Below are 20,531 nucleotides of genomic sequence, written 5' to 3'. Positions count from 1 at the left end.
GGTGATATAACTAATCTGTATGTATGGTGATTACAGAGCTGTATTTGTTAAAATTTATAGAACTGAACATTAAAAGGGTGGATTTTACAAAATTGAAAAACATAACCAACTCAAGAAAATATCACACTCAAACTTTGCATTAAATTTTGGCCAAGTGAACAGAATTATTAAGTATTGAAATACATTTACACAGATCTGTAATTTGTACTAGAAAGGAGCACAATTGTTTTCATTTGTCACTGAATAGTAAAAAAAAACATACCACAGGCTTATGAATTTGTTCATAGGGGAACCAATATATTAGGATTGAAGTTTAACCCAAATAATACCTTTTTCTGTTTAAAATTTGCTTTCATTCCCTATTGCAGACAATTCAGCCATTCAATTATTAGGGAAGATGAAAGTATCTGTGCTTTTTCTCATTTTATTCATAGAAGGACTATTGGGACAATTTCTATTAAGAACATTTCTGTAGTGATTTTCAAAAATAATTTACTTCTATTAATTAAATTGAATAAAAATGTGAGGGGAAAAATGCTCTAGATTTCCAATTTGTTTCTCCGATTTCTGAAACGGGACTAGAGGCTAGGCGGTGAGCTCCTGTGGCTGTACCCTGTTTGTTCAGCTGGCCTCTTTCAGGGAAGTCTTGTGTTACACACAGTTTGTGATAGGAAGTAAATGCTTTCAAAACAACCGAAGAGACAGGTCTTTAACCTCCACCTTTACAGATTCTTTGTTCCATTATTAGCTTATGCGGCAATCATAAGGAAGTAGCTCCAATACATATTATTTCCTCCTACTTTAACCTCATCTGATTAGCTTGCTCCTGTCTGAACTCAATTTTTAATGCCTTGTGATGAATAATATGAAAAATCAAATTCTGAAAGATCCAAAAATAGTCAAAATGCAGATTTGTAATGAAGATATTTTTAAGTAAGAGGCTTTGAAATATTCAGTCATGGGTGTGTGATCAAGAAAAAATGGTGTTTAAAAAACTTCAAGGGCTCAAAGCATATGCAAGTCATATAAAACTAGGACAGTAATCAAATTTCCTACTCTTTATAATAGTTTCCACACAACATCTGAAGGTATAAAGTACCGTATGAGTGTTTTTATATTTAGGACATTGAGTTATCCATGATAATAGGTAAGTCAGAGTTTAAGTTTCTGAATTATTCCAAAAATTCTTCTTAGATAAATTTAGAAATTATTATAATAAATTATTCTTCCATAGGGTAAGAATATTTTCCTTAATTGCTGGATATAAATGCAGTACTATTGTTAGGAATGATTAAAACACCAATCAGATTGTAGTTAATGAAAATACTTTTCCTACTTGTAAAACATGCTTATGAAGATGATAGCTGATAGGATGGGTGATATATTCAGAATCTTGCTCATTACCTCATCGGTCCTATATCTATGAGCTGTTACTTTTTACTGTAACACTTTCACTTTGCACACTTTGTTTTCTAGCTCCCTGAAAATATCCAGAGAGCTTTCATTTGATAAATCAATCATCAATAAGTCAACCTGGATATAATTCATATCCACATATGTTAATATATTACTTATAAAATATAAAAATATGCCCCTAACAAATAATTCTGTCATATGCGTGTCAATTCACTACTAGTTTATGTCTATTTGAAAGACCAATAATCTGATATTTCTGTTTCTAGACACACTGTTCAATTTTCAAGCATACAAGGTTAAGGGATGTAAGTTTTAATCTATACCACAAGAATAAAATGATAGTATCAAATGGCTAATTAATTCTCAATTTGACGCAAAAACATTGGCACTAAGGAAAAAAAAACAAATGTAATAGAATATAATCTAATGTAGCATGTTGGCCTGTGATTATTTTAGGAAATTTTCCAAAAGAAGAAAGTGGCCAGAAAAACAAAATCAATCATCTTTCCTCTGACTTAGTAATTATTACAGAGGCATAATGGTAAGAAAGTTAAACCTCTGGTGTGTGCAAATCACATGGGAATCCACAGGTAATCTTGGTCAAGTTTGATGACAGAAAACATTTATTTTCTTCTCTGTTATTAGGGTAAACCACAACTGTGTTGGGTTATTGTAGAAATGGTATATATCTTTAAGCAACTATTTGATAATATGCATCTGAAAACTTAAATGAAATATCAAACCTAGGAACAAATATTACCATGCTTTCTTGTTATTCCAACAGTTTTTAAGACTTCTCCAAAAGCCATCAGGAAATAATATTATGTAATGTTTGTTCCAAAATATGTGTGCCAATTTTTCCCATCAGAGAATTCTTCTTTAATTACAAATACGTTATCACATACTGAAAAATCATCACCATCCAATTACTATACTGTTACAACATTATTGGTTTGCTTTTATGATCTGTCAGGTTGTATATGTTAGCAAAGTGTAAATTTTAGAAGTCATTTAATTTTGCTGGTGGTATTTAATTATGTCACACACACTACACATAGTTATTGGCTATGCTTCAACTTTTTATTTATTTATAATTTATATACTGCCTAGTTCCCAACATGATTTGAGGTGCCTTTTTTTAATCACAAGTATATTAGCTAGCTTTTTCGGAGTTGCTCTAGATTTTTCAACCTTACTCAGTGGCACAATCTGTATAACTGGACATTGAAGCTGCTTGTTCTTCATCTTTTGTTTCATTTCAAATTATGTGTATTGCAGAGGTTAATATTATGTGGGCTGCACACCAAACACACCACAGTTCTGAAGACTATAACTTATCGACAGCACTGAGACAATCTGTCATCCAGAATTACACTTCCTGGGTAAGTTGTATGAAATTTAATAAATGTGATAATGTTATTTTTTTAGGTTTCAACTCCTTCCATTTCTCCTTAGTCAATGGCCAGAAGGTGTTCACTAAAATGATTTTTTTTCTTTTGTAAGGATAGATATAGAAATGTTTCTTTCTGTAAGAATAGACATATATGAAGAAAACAATCTATTTCAAAAATGGCTTTTTGTTTCCCTAAAACCTTGTCTAAAGGATAAAGTGATAGATTTTTTTAAAGCTTATTCTGAAATAAGAGGTAAGTCTCTTAAATACATGCAGCAATTTCACTAGAATTTTTTCATAAGACAATTTTAAAAATGGATTCCATTTGCGCTTGGTTAAGTGAAATCTTGAAAGACTTGCTTTTAATTATTTGTTTCTGAAAAATAATAATTTTATATATTTATGGGATACAATGTGAAGTACACTTTGCTATACATTGGCATGTAAAAGAATACATCAAAATAATTAGCGTATTTATTACCACTAAGATTGATCATTTCTTGGTTGCAAAATATTTTAAATCTTCTCATAGCTATTTACGAAACCTACAACATTCTCTACAATAGAGCCACAGAGATTATATTTTCTCTCTAACTTGGCACCCACTGCCAAACACCACCCTTTCCTCACCAATACACAGACTTTCCTATTACACAATTCTGGTATATACTTCACTCTAATTTCTATGAATTCAAATGTTTAGTTTGATCCTAGAATTAAGATCACATTCTATTCATGTCTAGATTCCTGGCTATTTCACTTAGCACAATGTCCCTTAGGTTCATTGATGCTGGAACACAGAAGAAATCCCCTATATTTATCAACTGGGCAGTATTACATGAGTATAGAGGTCCCATTTTCAAGATCCAGACATCTGTTTCTGGGCAAAGTGATTCTTTGTCTTAACTCCTGTGAATAACTGTGCACATGAAGATGTGGACATCTCTTTGGCATATAGATTCAAGTTCTTTTGGATATAGTAGGATTACTGTTTTTAGTTTACTTTTTTGTTCTTGTTGGCTTTTTATGTTTGTTTAGAAATCTACATACTGTTTTCTGAAATAACTGTATGCAACAGGTCAAAGTGTTTTCAATTCTCTACATTCCCACTAAAACTCCTTATCTTTCATCTCTGGTAATAGCCAAGTTGACAGGGGTAAGGTGATTTCTTATTGAGATTTTAATAATTCATATTTCTCAGATGGTTCCAAATATTAAATTTTTTTGTCTGTCATGGGGTTTGAACTCTGGGCCTGGGCACTGCCCCTCAGCTCTTCAGCTCAAGGCTAGCGCTTCACCACTTGAGCCACAGCAACACTTTGGTTTTCTGGTGGATAATTGGAGATAAGTCTCATGGTATTGTCTGCCCAGCCTGGATTTGAACCGTGATTCTCAGATCTCTGTCTCCTGAGTAGCTAGGATTACAAACGTGAGCCATTGATATCTGGTCTGTTGAACATTTTTATCTGTTATCCATTTTTGTTTCTTCGTTTAATAACTATCTATTCGATTCTTTGGGCCATTTTGATAGAGTTCTTTATTTTTATGTTATTCAGTCATTTGGGTTCTTTGTATATTTTTAATATTAGCCAATGTATACTATATTTTTTGGCAAATTTTTCATATAGATGTGTTTTTAAAACATTTTATTTCCTGTGTTGTTCAAAAGCATTTCATTTTGATGAAAATTCCTTTATTTTTATTTTTGTTACCTGTGCTTTTGGGATCATTCCAGAAAACCTCTGCCACTCCAATGTCATGAATCTTTTTTCTATCTTTTCTTTTTCCTTTCTTCTTTACAAAATAAAATTTTATTGTAAAGATGATGTACAGGTACATAAGTCAGTAATGAGTACATTTCCCTTTGAACAATGTCAACTCCTCCCTCATTCTCTCCCAGATTTTTCCCTCCTAACTCCAATCTCCCCTCACTAAGTTTTAGAATTCATTTTCATTGTCATGTCTAGTGAGTATCATTCATAAGGAAATGGAAAGACTTGGAAAAAATTATATTAAGTGAAGTAAGCCAGTCAAAATTTCAACTATGTTGTATGATATTTAAACCAAGTTATAAATCCAGAAGGATTTCTGTATACTAACAATGATTGGCCAGAAAAAATTCAGAAAGCAATTTCATTATAGTAACACCAAAAACAATCTACTTTAGCACTAAATATAGCCAAAAAGTAAAAGATCACCAAACTTAAATCTGTAAAACATTGATAAAGGAATCAAAGATGACACTAATGGGAAAATATCATTGTGTACTAGTTAGGAGTTAATATTGTTACAATTTTCATAATGTTTATGATTATCTACAATGTCCAGGCAATTCTTGTAACTCCAGTGTCTTTAATGGTAAGTATACAAAAACGTCCTGGAACCACAAAGTACACTTCACAGTCAAAGCAATTTTGACCAAAAGTAAATAAATAAATCTTTAGGCACCACAGTAGTGATTTTCAAAACATGTTACAAAGCTATAAACATCAAAATCTAGGGATTGATTGGCTTTTAACAGAGGGACCCAAACATTCATTACAGAATGGACAGTATCTTTTACTTTTTAAAAAGATATAATCATATCTATTAGTTTGAGGCTTGTGTGATTCAGATATGGTTTTAGTATATCCCCAAAGTTTTATCCTAACCACACCATACCAAACTCTTAGGCTAAATCACCTACTTATTTTCTAGGGCTGCTAGAACTCGTTCCACAGTGTGAATGAGAAATGTGGTACTTCTAAGTTCTGAGACCTAGTAAGAAGTCATTATTTCAATTTAGGGTTTGTCTTCAGAGGGGACTTTAGGTCCCATGTGCTAGGTCTGAGCTTCCTCTTTTAAGCTGAGATTGTTTTCTCCTTCTTACAGAGATTACATATCCACAGGGTACCCTCACCAGAGCCCACAACATTTTGTTACTTTCCAAATCCCAATAACAGTAAAAGATAAAAATATGCTTCATAAAGGTTTTGGCTTTAAAATATCCTCACACAAAGAAATGGCAGGAAAATGATCACTAGAAATAATATCTAATTCTAGGGCTGGGAATGTGGCTCAGTGTTAGAGTGCTTGCCTTGCATGCCTGAGGCCCTGAGCTCGATTCCTCAGCACCACATAAGCAAAAAGAAAAAAGCCGGAAGTGGCACTGTGGCTCAAGTGGTAGAGCGCTAGCCTTGAGCTGAAGAGCTGAGGGACAGCTCCCAGGCCCAGAGTTCAGGCCCACAACTGGACCCCCCCAAAAAAAAATAATAATATCTAATTCTAAAGTTCTTCTCACACCCTGACAGCCCTTACCTACTTGATACCAACCTTTTCTGTGATCACTTGTGTTGGCTGTCAGAATATAAAGCCACAGTGAATGTTGAGCAGAAACTACAAACCTAGTCATTGATACACAGAAATAACTACTGACTTACACTTCATGTTATATAGAAAATCAACAAAATTTACTAAATATGGCTCCATAATTTTGTAAGACACTTGACGACACTGAGCACCTCCTATGCGCAAAACACTTTACCAAGATCTATTCATATATTGACTCACAAGCATGATATGAGTAACATACCACAACTCTCATCTTAAAATGATAAAATTGAGTCTGGCATTTAGTAGCACACTTGTAAAAGGAGAAGTGAAGGTGAACTCATGGAGCCTGGCTCTGAGGCCCCTGATCTTTAACTTTAAATCCTCTTAGTCATGCTTCTATTCAGGGTTGTTTTACACTTAAATGTATTTCCTTGATCTTTGTAAATAAAGTTGTGATTTTCTAGGTCAACTATTATCAGGGAATTGAAGATCATGAGGTTAATTGCTCTGCTAATAAGTGTAACAGTCAAGTATTTGAAACAAGATGCCTCATAACTTATAGGAAAACCTACGCACAGAAGTGTTAACTCAAGAAGCAGCAGCAGCAGAACAAATCTATAAGTCCATAATGGTACTAATACATTTGTTGGAAGAGATCTTAAAAGAAATCTACTCCTAAGCACACTACACCAAAGTCTTAGGTTAAAACACCTATTTATTTTCTAGGGCTGCTAGAACCCATTACAAATTAGGTGGATTATATAGCAGGGAGTTATTATATCACAGTTCTGGAGACCAAAGTAAAATCAAGATGATTTCAGGGCAGTGCTCCCTTGGAAGGCATTGTGGAAGGGTAAGTTCTCCAAGGTACTGTTAGTTTCTGGGTTTGTGAAAGAATAGTCTGTAATCTTCACATGATATTCTTCCTTCTTTGTCCACTTTTCTTTTGTTTTTCTATTTTCATTCATGTCTGAACTCTTCATTTTTTGTTTATTTTATTATAAATGTGCTGTCTAGAGGGGTTACAGTTACATGAGTAAGGCAATGAGTACATTACTTGTTGATCATTGCTATCCCTTCCCTTCCTTGTTGTTGTCCCACTATGCTTTCCCTCCTCCACCTCCCACACTCCTCCCCCTCATTACACCCCCCCACGCTGTCTGAAGTTGTAAAGTTTGTTTCCAATATACTGTCCTGTGGGTATCCTTGTTGCAATGGGGCACCCTGTGTCCTTGATTCACCGTTTTATTCTCCTTCCCCTCCCCAGATTAGACATATATATGTCTAATGCTCATATATATATGTATATATGTATGCACATACATATATATGCTCATATATATGTGTATATAAATGTATATATATATATATATATATATATATATGAGCATTTACCCATACTAAAGCTACCAGAACAGCTATATTTATTGCAGCATTATTCACTATAGCTAAGATATGGAGCCAACCCAGATACCCCTCAGTAGATGAGTGGATCAAGAAAATGTGGTATATATATATGCATATAATATATACACAAATAATATATATTATATATAGTGGAATTCTAAGCTTCCATCAGAAAGAAGGACACCGCCCATTTGTTAGGAAATGGAAAGATTTGGGGAAAAAATTATATTAAGTGAAGTAAGCCAGTCCCAAAGAAATTTAGGTCCCATGGTTTCCCTTATTTGCAATAATTAGTAGACACACAGGATAATCTTATCAGAGGAGCTGAAAAGCTCAAATGCCATATACATATGACAATGTAAGATGATGCTAAGTGAAATGAACCCCATGATATGGACACAAGAGCTCTGTCTTTATTATTATTGTTTTAGATGTACCATGTTTTTTTTTTTTATTTTTTGTTGTTGTTATTTCCTTTGTATGTGCTTTCCCCTATGGCATATCCCCTGTTGTCACTGTATCCACTTTTCTTTTACTGAAATAAAGAAAGTGTTCCTAGTGAAGGAGAATTCTACTTTCCTTCAGTAGTACCATATCCTACCATATACATGTGCAACAGCCCTTGGGCCAGGCAAGGTAACATGCTTGGGTATCAGGAAAAATAATTCAACAAGTGCAATTGAAAGATAAGAATGCAATAGAATCTACAACTTCATAGTTGATTCAAAAACTTGAAAAAAATCTCTCTGCTGAATTATACATTTTCTTTTTCTTTAAAAATATTTCAGACTTCCCCTAATTAATTGAGAAATAGTATGCACCCAAGGATGAATGAGTAGTTTGTGAATTAATGCCTTAAGGAATTAACAAAGGAATTTTTAATCAGAGCATCACATAGTTCAGAATTTGAAGAAATTGTAGAGATTATATATTAAGATCATCTGTTCTTCAGGCTACAAAAAATGAATCTCAGAAAAGTCCACTATATCATAACGTACTGAATATCCCTGGGTTGGATCTCTAGTTCAGACACATGACCACTGTTTACTATAATATTGAGCCTGATTTTTGCTTCGGTCATTCCCTCTATGAAAGTTAGGTATGAAATATTCCAGATTAGATAAAAAATCTAAGGAAACTACCGATAGACGCTTACCTATATCATTGTTAGAAAAAGATTCCCTTTAAAATCTGTGCGATTTTGTCAGGGACATAGACAAATAAGCAGAATAAAAAAAAATGCATATTGGGAATGCCTCACAACTAATTTTTGCAGGACATGAGAGTCAAGGTGTGGTGAGTTACCCTGAATTCTTGGCCAGCATACCTGTATCCCTTAGAAGGTAGGAGAAAAGGAGATGAAGCTCTGTGATAGCTAGTGACATTTCTTAATCTTTCAAAACAGTAAATAAAAAGGACTTCAGATATCTCAAATTTCTTTGAGTCATTTGTAAGACTCTCCTCATTAACATTATTACACAATGCCTAAAGTTTTTAAGTTGCCAAAGTGATAATGTATTTTAGAGCAAATAAGTGGGTCATGACTTTGAAAAGAAAATTGATGTGTGAAATGAAGAGCAAAATTAAGCTTACTGTGTGTGTCTCCCATATTATCATGGAAATTAGATTGTCAAGCCTGACATGTAAAAGTGGTTTAAAGATAAGAATTCAATTTTCTAGAACATCTAATAATAGTCCTTAGATTTTAAGACAATTTTAAACATAATATTACCCATAAAGAGCTATACTTTATAGGGTGCTATTTAAAGTGTCATTTTATTTACTATATACTGCACTATACAGTTTTACACACCATTTTAATCTTAGATTGCCTAGATTAATTTTATGCTTTAATAGAAAGGATGGAATTTGTCAAAGGGGCACCAGAACCCACCCCAAAAATCCCCTAATGGTAATGTTCTGCAACAATATGAACAATAAAACATATGATGTAATTTTAGAGTCATAATCTAAAATATGAAATAAGTACCTTTGGCCAGGTGCTGGTGGTTCCTGCCTGTAATCCTCAGGAGTCTGAGATCTGAGGATCTCATCCTTAAAATCAGCCAGTCAGGAAAGTCCCCGATATTCTTAGCTACAATTAACCACAAGAAAACCAAAAGTGGTACTGTGGCTCAAAGTGGTAGAGCACTAGCCTTGAGTGAAAAGAGTGCAAAGATAGCACACACACTCTGAGTTCAAGCCCTATGACTGACAAAAAAAGTACCTTTGAGATCATACATATTGATGTAAATATAAATGTAGCAAATAACAAGGAAGCATATTCCCTTTGAAGGATTTCAATTTCTGTATGTAAAATACTGAGTTCTCCAGCAAACAGTAAAATCTAATACTTAACCTCTTTGGATGGGAGCAACATTTAGAAAATTATCACCTTCTGAGTGAGGAAAAGGCTCATCGATGATGTTAAAACAAAGGTAATATCAGCAGTGATTAAGTCATGTGGAAAGAATGTGCCCAAGTTAAGAAAGATGGGATGAAGATGACTCCCCACTCTTCTGGTCTTCTTTCCAAAAGTCGTAATCCCAGTCTGCCCATTATCCAATCCAAATTGAGTATTATTTTACAATGTACTTACACTGGAGCTCCTCCAAACCCTAAAAGTTGAAAGAAACAGAACTTTCAAGAAATAGTCACAGATCAGAAGAGGTCAAAAGCTATGTACATGTGACCATATAACCTGATGCTAAGCAAAATGAACCCCAAGATAGGGACACAAGAGGTTTTCTTTTTGTTGCTGTTCTTCTTAATGTACTTATAATGTACTGTGTGATTTGTTTTGATTCTTTTGTATGTTCTTCCCCCATGGTACAACCCCTGTTGTCACTGTATTTAATTCTGATGCCTTGCATCTTGTATATACACTTTTCTAATTTGGAGAGGGAAAGGGAACTAACAAAATGCTGGAATAAGGATGCAGGTTGACCCATTGTAACAATGAGGTGTACAAGACAGTGTGTTAAAAATGAACTTTACAACTTTGTGGGGGGTGGGTTAGGGGAAAGGAGGGAGGAGTTGGGGAAGTGTGGAGGAAAGGGATGGTAGGGGAAATGGACTCATTACCTTGCTCATGTAACTGTAACCCCTTTGTACAGTATCTTTACAAAAAATATATATATATATATTAAAAAAAGATATTGTCACAGATCAGAGAAGGATAAGATACATGTTATTAAGACTAGGACCCTAAAACAAAAAAATACACTAAGAAAACAAAAGCAAGGAAAAAAGTCTAGTGATTTCTAAATAATAGATCCAAATGTACCAGTATGAATTTCTTAATGGGGCAAATACAGCACAGTAATATTAGCAATAGAAAAAATGGGTGAAGGACACAGTACTCTGTGCTATCTTGGCAACTCTTCTACTATATTCTACTGAACTATGGTAAAACATGCAGCTAATTTGAAAGTACAACTATATATACATTTCTTGCTTTTTTTATATGCAAGTACCAGGGGTTGGACTCAGGTCCTCACACATTCATACTTTTACTCATGGCTAATGCTCTACCACTTGAGCCATGTCTGCAGCCTAGCATTTTTGCTTGTTAATTAAAAAAGGAGTCCCATGGACTTTTCTGCACAGGCTGGCTTCAAATAGGAATTTTTTAGATCTCAGTCTCTTGAGTAGCTAGGATTACAAATGTGAGCTTGTAATGTATGTAACCATACACATATTTTCATACCCAGAGTCAATAAAATTATACACCTACTCTAAGAACAAAAATAGAACCATAAGAATAATATTCAACTGAATAATATTCAGCTCACATTTAATTTTCCTAAATTTCAACCCCTTTATTTTTTGGTATTATTGATTTTTTTCTTTATTTAATTATTTTTCCCAAAGCCTTTGCATATATTATTATAATATTTAAACATATTTCATTAGTATCGTTCTTGCTGGTTTATAAACATTAAGAGAAATAAGTTAAATTTGGCTTGTGAAAGAAAAGATAAGAGAAAGAAATAGTAAGGAACGGTTGACTAGTAATAAGCCTGGTTGGGAGTGCAGCTCATTTGTTAACTCACTTTGCCATGCTGAATCATGAAATTCATGTTCAAGTTTTAGAAAATTTGTATATGACATGGGGCCCTTCATAGTTGCCCTGCCTTTGCCCAAGGTTAATTTGAAAATCCCCTTAAATAATAAGTGTGGAAATTCTTTGAAATGTATCATATACATTCCTCATGCATGCTATTGTTTTTATATTACATACAAGACTGCAATGAGCCCTCTGTGAAATCTCAGATCATTTTATTACATCAGACTGTCTGCCAAACTACATAAGCAAAGACTGTTATTCAGTGGGAAGTTGAGGTTCCATAAAGACAAATCTGAGCAAATAAAGATATAAGAAACTAACCACTTTGATGTAATGCATTTGAATGCACTGGGGATACAATTCTCATTTGTCATGGAAGGAAATCACGCCTTGAGCCCCCATGAAGAGAGGAAACATAATTTCTCTCAGAGCCTTTCTCAGCTCACGAAGGCACCCTTACCCTGAACACTAAAGATGGTTAAATAAGGAAGACTACAAATTTCAATGTCTACCAGTTTCAGAGGCTCAAATCTCCCATTCATGAGGAAAATAGACTTTTTCTATAGCAAGGCAAATCATAAGCTAATTTCTCTGATTTCTGATATTTTCCTTTATAGATATCTGATACACATTTGCCATTCTTAAAATGATGAATAGACAAAGAGAAATGTGAGGCATTGTCTTTGAATTAATATTATTTTATTATTACTTTTAAAAGCTAAAATGTTCCATTTCTTCCCATATATACATGTGACTGGCAGGTAGAAGCCTGATGTTAGAGGTTGGGGACCCAGCAGTAAGTGAGATGTAAGCTTATGGTCTCCGGGTGATGGCTTTTCTTTCCCTAGTGAAAATCAGGCCAGTAAGCAACCTTGTCTGAAATGGTTATATTACGGAGAACTAGGGAGAGGTAGAGAGAACATCACACACCAAGTAATACTTCAGTCAAAACTGTAAGAAGAGTAAAACTTTATTTTTTGTCGGTTGTGCGGCTTGAACTCTGGGCTTGGGTACTATCCCTCAGCTCTTCAGCTCAAGGCGAGTGCTCTACCTCTTGAGCCACAGCACCATTTCCGGTTTTCTAGTGGTTTTTATTGGAGATAAGAGTCTCACTGACTTTCCTGCCTGGGCTGGCTTTGAACCATGATCCTTAGATCTCAGCCTCCTGAGTGGCTAGGATTGCAGGTGTGAGCCATAGGCACCGGGCTGGAAGAGTAAAACTTTTGTCAAGGTTAAATTTATAAATTGTTATGTAGAACGATGATATCTACTAAAACTATAAAATTCTAGAAAAATATGTTGTTTATGGAATGGTGATGAAAATGTGTAATACATCCCTTAGTTTCCTGAGCACTTCTAAGAGCAAGCTACGAAAAATGTGCTGGCTTATAGCAAGAACATGTTGCCTTACAGTTCCAGAGGGTCCGGGTGTGAAATCTAGCTACCTGCAAGGCTAACTCCTTCAGAGGGGCATGAAGGAGATAAAGTTCCATTCTCTCACTGAAACACTCCGGTTTGCAGGCAAGGTGTGGCATCCTTTGACTCCTAGACCCATCACTGCCATCTCCACCTTTATCTTCACTTGTTATTCTCTCTCAGTGCTAGTCTGTTGCTATGTTCTCCATATTGGATTAGGATCATCCTAGTTAACTGGTTATGACTTGATCGCATCTGAAAGGATGTTTCCTCAGTGCATTCTCTGGTACTAGATGCCCTGTTGGGACCTCACCTGCGCTTTGGAGAAGATATCATTTAACCCATCAGGGCAAGTTATAGCTAGAAAATGGTATCTTTCAGATGGTGGGATGTGTCATAGGGAAATTGATAAAAGTGCATTTGACCAGAAAATTAGGCTTGGTTGCCTCAGGACATGGGCTTTCTTAATATAAACACAAGTACTTAACTCTAACACAAAATAAAAGTTGTTTTAAGTTTGGATATTGGATCTTTTTGTTCGTAACCAGAGCAGCTTTCTTTTCTTTTTTTTTAAATTTTATTTTCTTATAAAGTTGCTGTATGGGGGGGGGGGTTACTATTATGTGAGTATGGTAATGAGTAAATTTCTTGTCAAGCATTGTTACCTTCCTTTGTTTTTTTCCTACTATCTCTTCTCTCCCCGATCTGCCCCAACTTCTCCCCCCTCCCCAAAGTTGTAAAGATCATATCTAACATAGTGTCTTTTGAGTATCATTGTTGCAATGATTTATCCTGTGGAGAATCTTTATTTTCTTTCCACAAATCACAGACTTAAGAATGCTAGATGCATTCTTTGATTATCAATCTTTAGAGGTTCTGTTATAATGGGTAATTAAAATTTTAATTTTTGTCCTAAACTAAATATTATGTTTTTAAAGAGACAAGAATCCTAAAAGTATAAATATTAGAAAAGTTCATTAGCCAGGGGCTGGTGGTTCATGCTTGTAATCCTAGCTACTCAGGAGGCTGAGATCTGAGAAACATGGTTTAAAGCCAGCCCAAGCAAGAACGTATGTGAGATTCTATCTCCAATTAACCACCAGAAAATCAGAAGTAGCACTGTGGCTCAAATGGTAGAGCACTTGCCTTGAGCTGAAGAACTCAGGGACAGCACCCAGGTCCAGAGTTTAAGCCTCACAACTGAAAAAAAGAAAACAAAAGAATAGTTCATTAAAGTCTGACTATTGAAGTCATTGAACAATAATCTTTTTTCCATTTATTTAAAATTAAAACATTTAAGCCATCTTGCTTAGCAGTTTACCAGTACATATCTCTCACTCCTCAATCCTTAGTTTGCCTCCCAGTTTTTCCAGTCTTCCTAATTTATTATACATGTCAAGCAACCAAAAGTCTGCCATTTTCATGCCTGTCAAGACCAACCTGGAGCTCTTTCATTCTGCCTTGAATTGTCCAACACCTGAAAAAATGACTGACTCAAACTTCCATCATCTCCAGTCCCATCTGCCAGGGGCTGAGTGAAGAGATACCTTCGGCTCTGCTATATGGATTGTGTCCCCCTTACTTTCCTCTCTCCAACCCCAAACCCTTCCCCCACCTTCCACAAGTAGAGCTTCCAAACCTGGCACTACTTTGCAAGCCTTAAACATATAGAATTTTCGTGTCTTCACCAACTTATCTCCATGTGTTACTTCAGGACCAGATGAAGACATGTTACTCAAAATTCAATCTACTTCCTGTTCACGAGTTTTCAATTAAGACTTCCTGAATTCACAGGTGGACATGCTTTCTTAACATTTTCTTTGTAATAAAACATTCATTCTATGGCAAGTCTACTGGTTAGGTGGATGCTGTTACACTTGTTTTACTTCTTTTCTTGGACCTTCTCTAACCAGGTACTCTTAACATCTGTCACTCAACAAACAAAATACCCTTTGTCCAGCATGATGTTCTAGAAACACCTCCAGCTGTCTCCATCCTGTTCTCAGGGAAAGACAGAAGTGAGCAATTGCTCCTTCTTGTTATGTTGCCACCTCTTGGGAAACTCAAACATAACTGAGGTAGAAATTTCAGGCTTACTGCTCCAGTATCCATCTCTGCAAATCTAGTGACACTTTGTTTTCTGATTCCTGCCTTCCATGGGCACTCACTGGGAGTCTTCTTTCATTTTTTTAAGATTCTAACATTTGTCTTTCATAACAACAAGAACCAGATCTTCCCTACCACTGTGATCCTCTTTCAGCCTAAGTGGCTGAAATATGTGGAGTCACATATTGGCTGCTGTCTTCCCAATGAACTCACTTCACTCAAGTAAATACAATAGAGATCTGGTATCCATAGGAGCAAGGCTAATCCAGATAGCTTCTGGTACTAGATATCTGATTCCAAGTACCCATTTTAAATTGCTTACTCAATAGCTGCATAAGATATACCTCAACACAGCATCCTCCATGCTCTTGTTTACTAGCTCTTCTTCCTTCTGGTTTCCAGCAGATGACACTGCTGATTACCATGAAAATTCAAAATCTATCTTGATACTCCCCCATCCATCTCTATTGCCATGTTTATACAGTTACCAATCTTTACCACTCTTTTATGTATTCTACTGTCTCCTGACTCTTGTTATTAAACACACATCTGTTCTCACTGGGTTATTCAAAAGTTACTTATGGTTTATATTTCTGATATGCTTAAAACCATGAATAGGATGTGTTCTCTCATTCCCAGCTTCTTTAATGCCACTAAAGGATCCTTTTGTTGTCTCCCCTGCTTACCAACCATAAAACCAATTGATCCTTATATCTATTTAGTTTAAAAATTTGGACATGGTTTCATAACATAATTTTTTTTTAGAAATTCTAACCCCATGGAAAATTCATTAAAATATTTTATGAACTGTGGACTTTGATTCATATTTGAACTGAAGTAAATGGACGGAAGATTCCTTTAAAGAAACATTACTTATTTAACCTAGTACTCTATCACAGAGCCTGCTTTTCATAAGAGCTCTTATTATCTCAAGGGAATGTTGATCCATCCTCTGGGAAATTGTAAGGAACTACAAGTATTAAACTTCCATGCATTTTTGCAAACAGAGTATTTATTAAAGCTTCTAAAATATGCTGTTTATATTTTTGTCTCACCTTTCAATGAGGTCTGTGTAGAGTTGAAAATATTTGTATTGTTTGAATACATTACAAAAAGAAAAAGAAATCAAATCATAGTACCATAGCTCTTTTGGAACTAAAAAGTAAGACTAGATTTCAAATAGCATTTTTTCTGTCCCAGCTAATTTGAGGAAACAGTCCTGGAGAGATTTAAGAACTGTGTGAATATAATAAAGAATTCTGTAATAGATGCTCTATCACTTGAGACATGTTCCCAGACCTTTTTGCTTTAGTTAATGCTCAGATAGGAGCTCAGAATTTGGCCCAGTCCTAGATGGTATATATGCCTATGTCATGGAATTACAAATTTGACAGACATGATCTACCATTCATAGTTTATTTACGGAGATGTGGTATCACTAATATTTTACCTAGGGTGGCCTTGAACCTCCATATTTCCAAATTCAGACTCCTTGGTAGATAGGATTACAAATGAGAGAAACAATACTCAACCTGACAAGTCCTTTGGTATAAGAACCCTTGTGTTCTTTTGTTGCTTAATCATGTAAATCTATTGCTTCATAATCCATCTATAAATAATCGGACTGACTGTACTTATAGTGACAGTGGATATTTTTCATGAGTTAGGTTTAGAACCAAGCTAGAAAATGTATGTAATTTCATATGCATAATTATTACTAAATATCTTTGAAACACCATTTTCCTGAGAACAAATAAGAGGTTCTAAAATGTCCAGTCTTTGGGAAAAAAGGGCTCCATAAAAACCAGAGAAATGAAAACTGGAAGTAAGATTCTTTTAACTCTTATTTGGTTATTTAGTTTTTCATTTAATAAAATGTTTCCTTCTAACATGAAACCACTCTTGGGGATCAGAGTCATTAGGAGAATACAGGAGATCGTGCTTATTAGTTGATTGTGAGCAGTTCTGTGGTTTAAGCAAAAGCTGTTTTTCCAAGGCAGAGGCATTTCCGTCTGTTAGGAAGCATGGACTGTTATAATGTTTTCCCTCTGTGGCACCACATCACACCTCCTACCTTCATACAACAAAAAATAAGATATATGAAACCTGCAGTAAGCTATGTAAAAGAAAATGTATAATGGAAAAACCTATTCTACTCTTCTATTTGAAGTTACATTCTTTTACAGTATTCTAATGTTATTACTGAAAATTACAGTTAATAATATGGAAGTTGTCAAGACCTGAAGGTAAATGTTTTTACAGTTTTTGTACTTCAATGATAAATGTGTATTTATTTATAAGAAACCACTATACTTCCAAGGAAGCATATTTTCTTTTCAAAATTAAGGAAATAACATTAACTTTGAAATTGATAGTGTAACTAGAAACATTATACTTAAGATAGAAGTTTCATAGACTATTCTCTAACATGTCTGCAATTGCACCCTCATGTGAAAAAACTTAATAATACGAAGTCAAATATGTTAATGAAATATATATGTTATAATTAATAATATGTTATAATTAAGCTTTATGCTGAGAAATCATATCTGCAAATTAACACAAATACTTTTTTACCTTAAAGATTTTCTACTCTCCCTTGGCTCTCTGTATACCACCTTCAGTGTATGCTGTCCATATTCAGTTCAATCTACTCTACCAATTCTGGATCCACACTGAGGTAACATGATGTGTGCATGTATGTGTGTGTGGTGTGTATATGTGTGTGTTTTTAATTTTATACCTAAATAGCCTACAGCAATGCCCTGGAAATCTACTAGGAGCTGATTTATTGTGTAACAAAAATCTTTGTCTGCCTCCTTTAAGGGGAAACATCTGTTCATTTTTATTCCTTTTTTTTCTGAATATATATTGCAAAGTTTATAAGAAGAAATGAGTCCAGTTGGTCTCAATTAAATAAAACAATTTTTGAACTATTAAGTACCAAAATATTTTAATGCTACATTCAATTCAATATCTTTCTGTATTAGATTATTAAATATTCTGAACCAAGCAACGTTGAAATATATATTATATTTATATATGTTTACTGATATATATCACTATCTATCTGTGTCTACATATCTATATTTTTCTATCTCTAAGTAGATAGATTTCAACTTATTGAAATCTCATTGAAAAAGTAAAAGATTTACAAAAATTAAGAAAATATTTTTATTGACTATCCTTCAATGATAGAGTATACATTTTATTTGAAGATGATCAATCTACTGTTGGAGTTTTCTTTCTCCAGAAAACCTAACAAAATTAATTTTTTGGTTCTTCTGGAGCATCTCAAATGATCAGATGTCAATGTATACAGGTATATTATTAAGCAACTGTTTGTTGTATGAACTGTTATAGTCATGTTAATATTGAAAACTGTATATCCAGAAAAAAAGTCCCTTCCTGAACAAAAGAAAGCCTTTTCAAGCATTTGGTATTTATTGGGAACCTTTTGAAGTTCCCATAAGAGGAACACTGGCAGGTGTTTCAGTAGGGGAAATAATGCCACAAATCACTGTTCCAGGAGATTCCAAACCTTGATACAACCATGAGGATTATTTCATTAATCTGCAGTATTTCATTCTACTGCTTTGCTTTGAATAAAGACACTGTTATCTTAACTCTGGACATATGTGGTATTAGGTGAATATCTCTCATGAAACATAATTTGTTTTATGACAGTTGACATACATCAAACAGACCATGAGACAAACATCTGAAAGAGCTGTTGAGGCCAATCCTGACTCTAGAGGTCAAAGACCAAATTTGTTTAAATCAGTGGAGGGAAGCATTCTGGTGATTTACATGGAGGGGTTAAAGGAGAATTACATTTTTATAGCTGCTGTGCCCCAGGTCATGCCATGTGTTGGGTCAGGTATTAGTCTAGATAGGAGACAATGATGCCTGAGTGATTTCTACCTTTCTCTGTGTCTCTCTGAGGAGTCCCTATGCTGGAATTTGAGTTCCCTAACATGAAGTAAACTGGAAAGGCATGAAAGCTAGTGAGGAGAATTTTACCTATTAACCTCAGGAACTCGTGGTGGCTACATTTTCAGTTGAAAAGCCACGCATTAGAATCTCTCACTTGTGCTACATTTCAGACTTGTTGAACTACTTTACCATGTGTGGTTACTGCGCTGGAGTGGTACTAGAGGTATACTTTTATGTTTGGTTGTGTTAATATTTGTACTCAGTGCCACATGTTTGTTAAGTGGGAGCTCTACCACTAGACGTGTGTTCCAGTTTCTTTTCACTTTATATTTTTGTTTCAGATAGGCCATCCCACTTTTTGTCTGAATATAACTTTGGACAGATATTCCTTTATTATTCTACTCAGTGTCTGGGATTATAGACATATAATGCTATACCCAGCTCAACAATACACTTTTGAAGTTATGGTTTGGACCTTCAAATTTTTTATTATGTTATTAACTGTGAACAGATTTCTGAGACTTTTCACATCTGTGTAGTTACACTGGGTAATTACGTGCAATATGTCACCATTTGTTCATAAATAATAGAATTATTCCAGAGATTCAAATGACTTAGCTGTAGCTGCTTCTATACAGAAAGCCAAATGGAGTAGTAAAGTGATCTAGGGAGAGATTAACTATATTAAAATTTAATTATTTAACATTTACTTGCCCATTTTTCAATTAAAAGTTATGATAAATGGAATTGCATCAAACTGAAGAATTTCTGAATGGCAAAGGATATACCTAACAAGTTAGATAGAAAACCTACAGAATGGGAGAAGTTTTACTAGCTATGAATCAGATAAGGGCCTCATATGTAACATCTACTTAGAATTCAAAACTTAAACCTCCCAAAAATAAACTCTCAAAGAAACACCAATCCTAATAATAAAAGGGCTACAGGCTTAAAGAGAGACTTTTTAGACAAAATAAGAATGGCCAATAGACCCACAAAGATATTCAACATCTCTGACCATAAACAAAATGCAAATCAAAAGAATATTGAGATACTATCTCATCTCAGTTAGAATGACATCATCAAAAAAAAAAGCTAACTATATCAATGATGATGAGGATTTGGCCAAAACAGAACTTTATTACACTGTTGGTGGGAATGTAAACTTGTTCAATCACTCTGGGAAAGCAAGTATGGAGATTCCTAAAAAAAGACAATAACTATTGAGCTTCTCAATAACCAAGCAATTCCACTCCTGGACATTTATTCAATAGAACATAAATAAGGCCACACTAAAACCACCAGCACAACTATGTTCCACTGCAGCAATGTTTACAAGAACCAAGATAGGGAATCAACCCAAATGCCCCTCCGTGGAGGAATGGATCAAGAAAGTGTAACACACACACACACACACACACACACACACACACACACACACACACATACTGGAATTCTACTTTTCCATCAGAAAGA

At 34.6% G+C, this 20,531-nt stretch overlaps 1 protein-coding gene across 1 annotated transcript in view; it reads left to right on the top strand.

Moving 5' to 3' along the window:
* Window positions 1-20,531, top strand: part of Agmo (alkylglycerol monooxygenase) — a 327,029-nt gene that overhangs the window by 119,947 nt on the left and 186,551 nt on the right. Inside the window, exons 4-5 of the mRNA XM_042695829.1 lie at window positions 2,695-2,798; window positions 17,704-17,799. Coding sequence (XP_042551763.1) covers window positions 2,695-2,798; window positions 17,704-17,799 — 200 coding nt within the window. The remainder of the gene's footprint in view (window positions 1-2,694; window positions 2,799-17,703; window positions 17,800-20,531) is intronic.

Source organism: Dipodomys spectabilis, unplaced genomic scaffold (genome assembly GCF_019054845.1).
Source record: "Dipodomys spectabilis isolate Male_0828 unplaced genomic scaffold, ASM1905484v1 ptg000190l, whole genome shotgun sequence".
Classification (NCBI taxonomy): domain Eukaryota; kingdom Metazoa; phylum Chordata; class Mammalia; order Rodentia; family Heteromyidae; genus Dipodomys; species Dipodomys spectabilis.
This window is presented reverse-complemented; position numbering and strand designations above follow the sequence as displayed.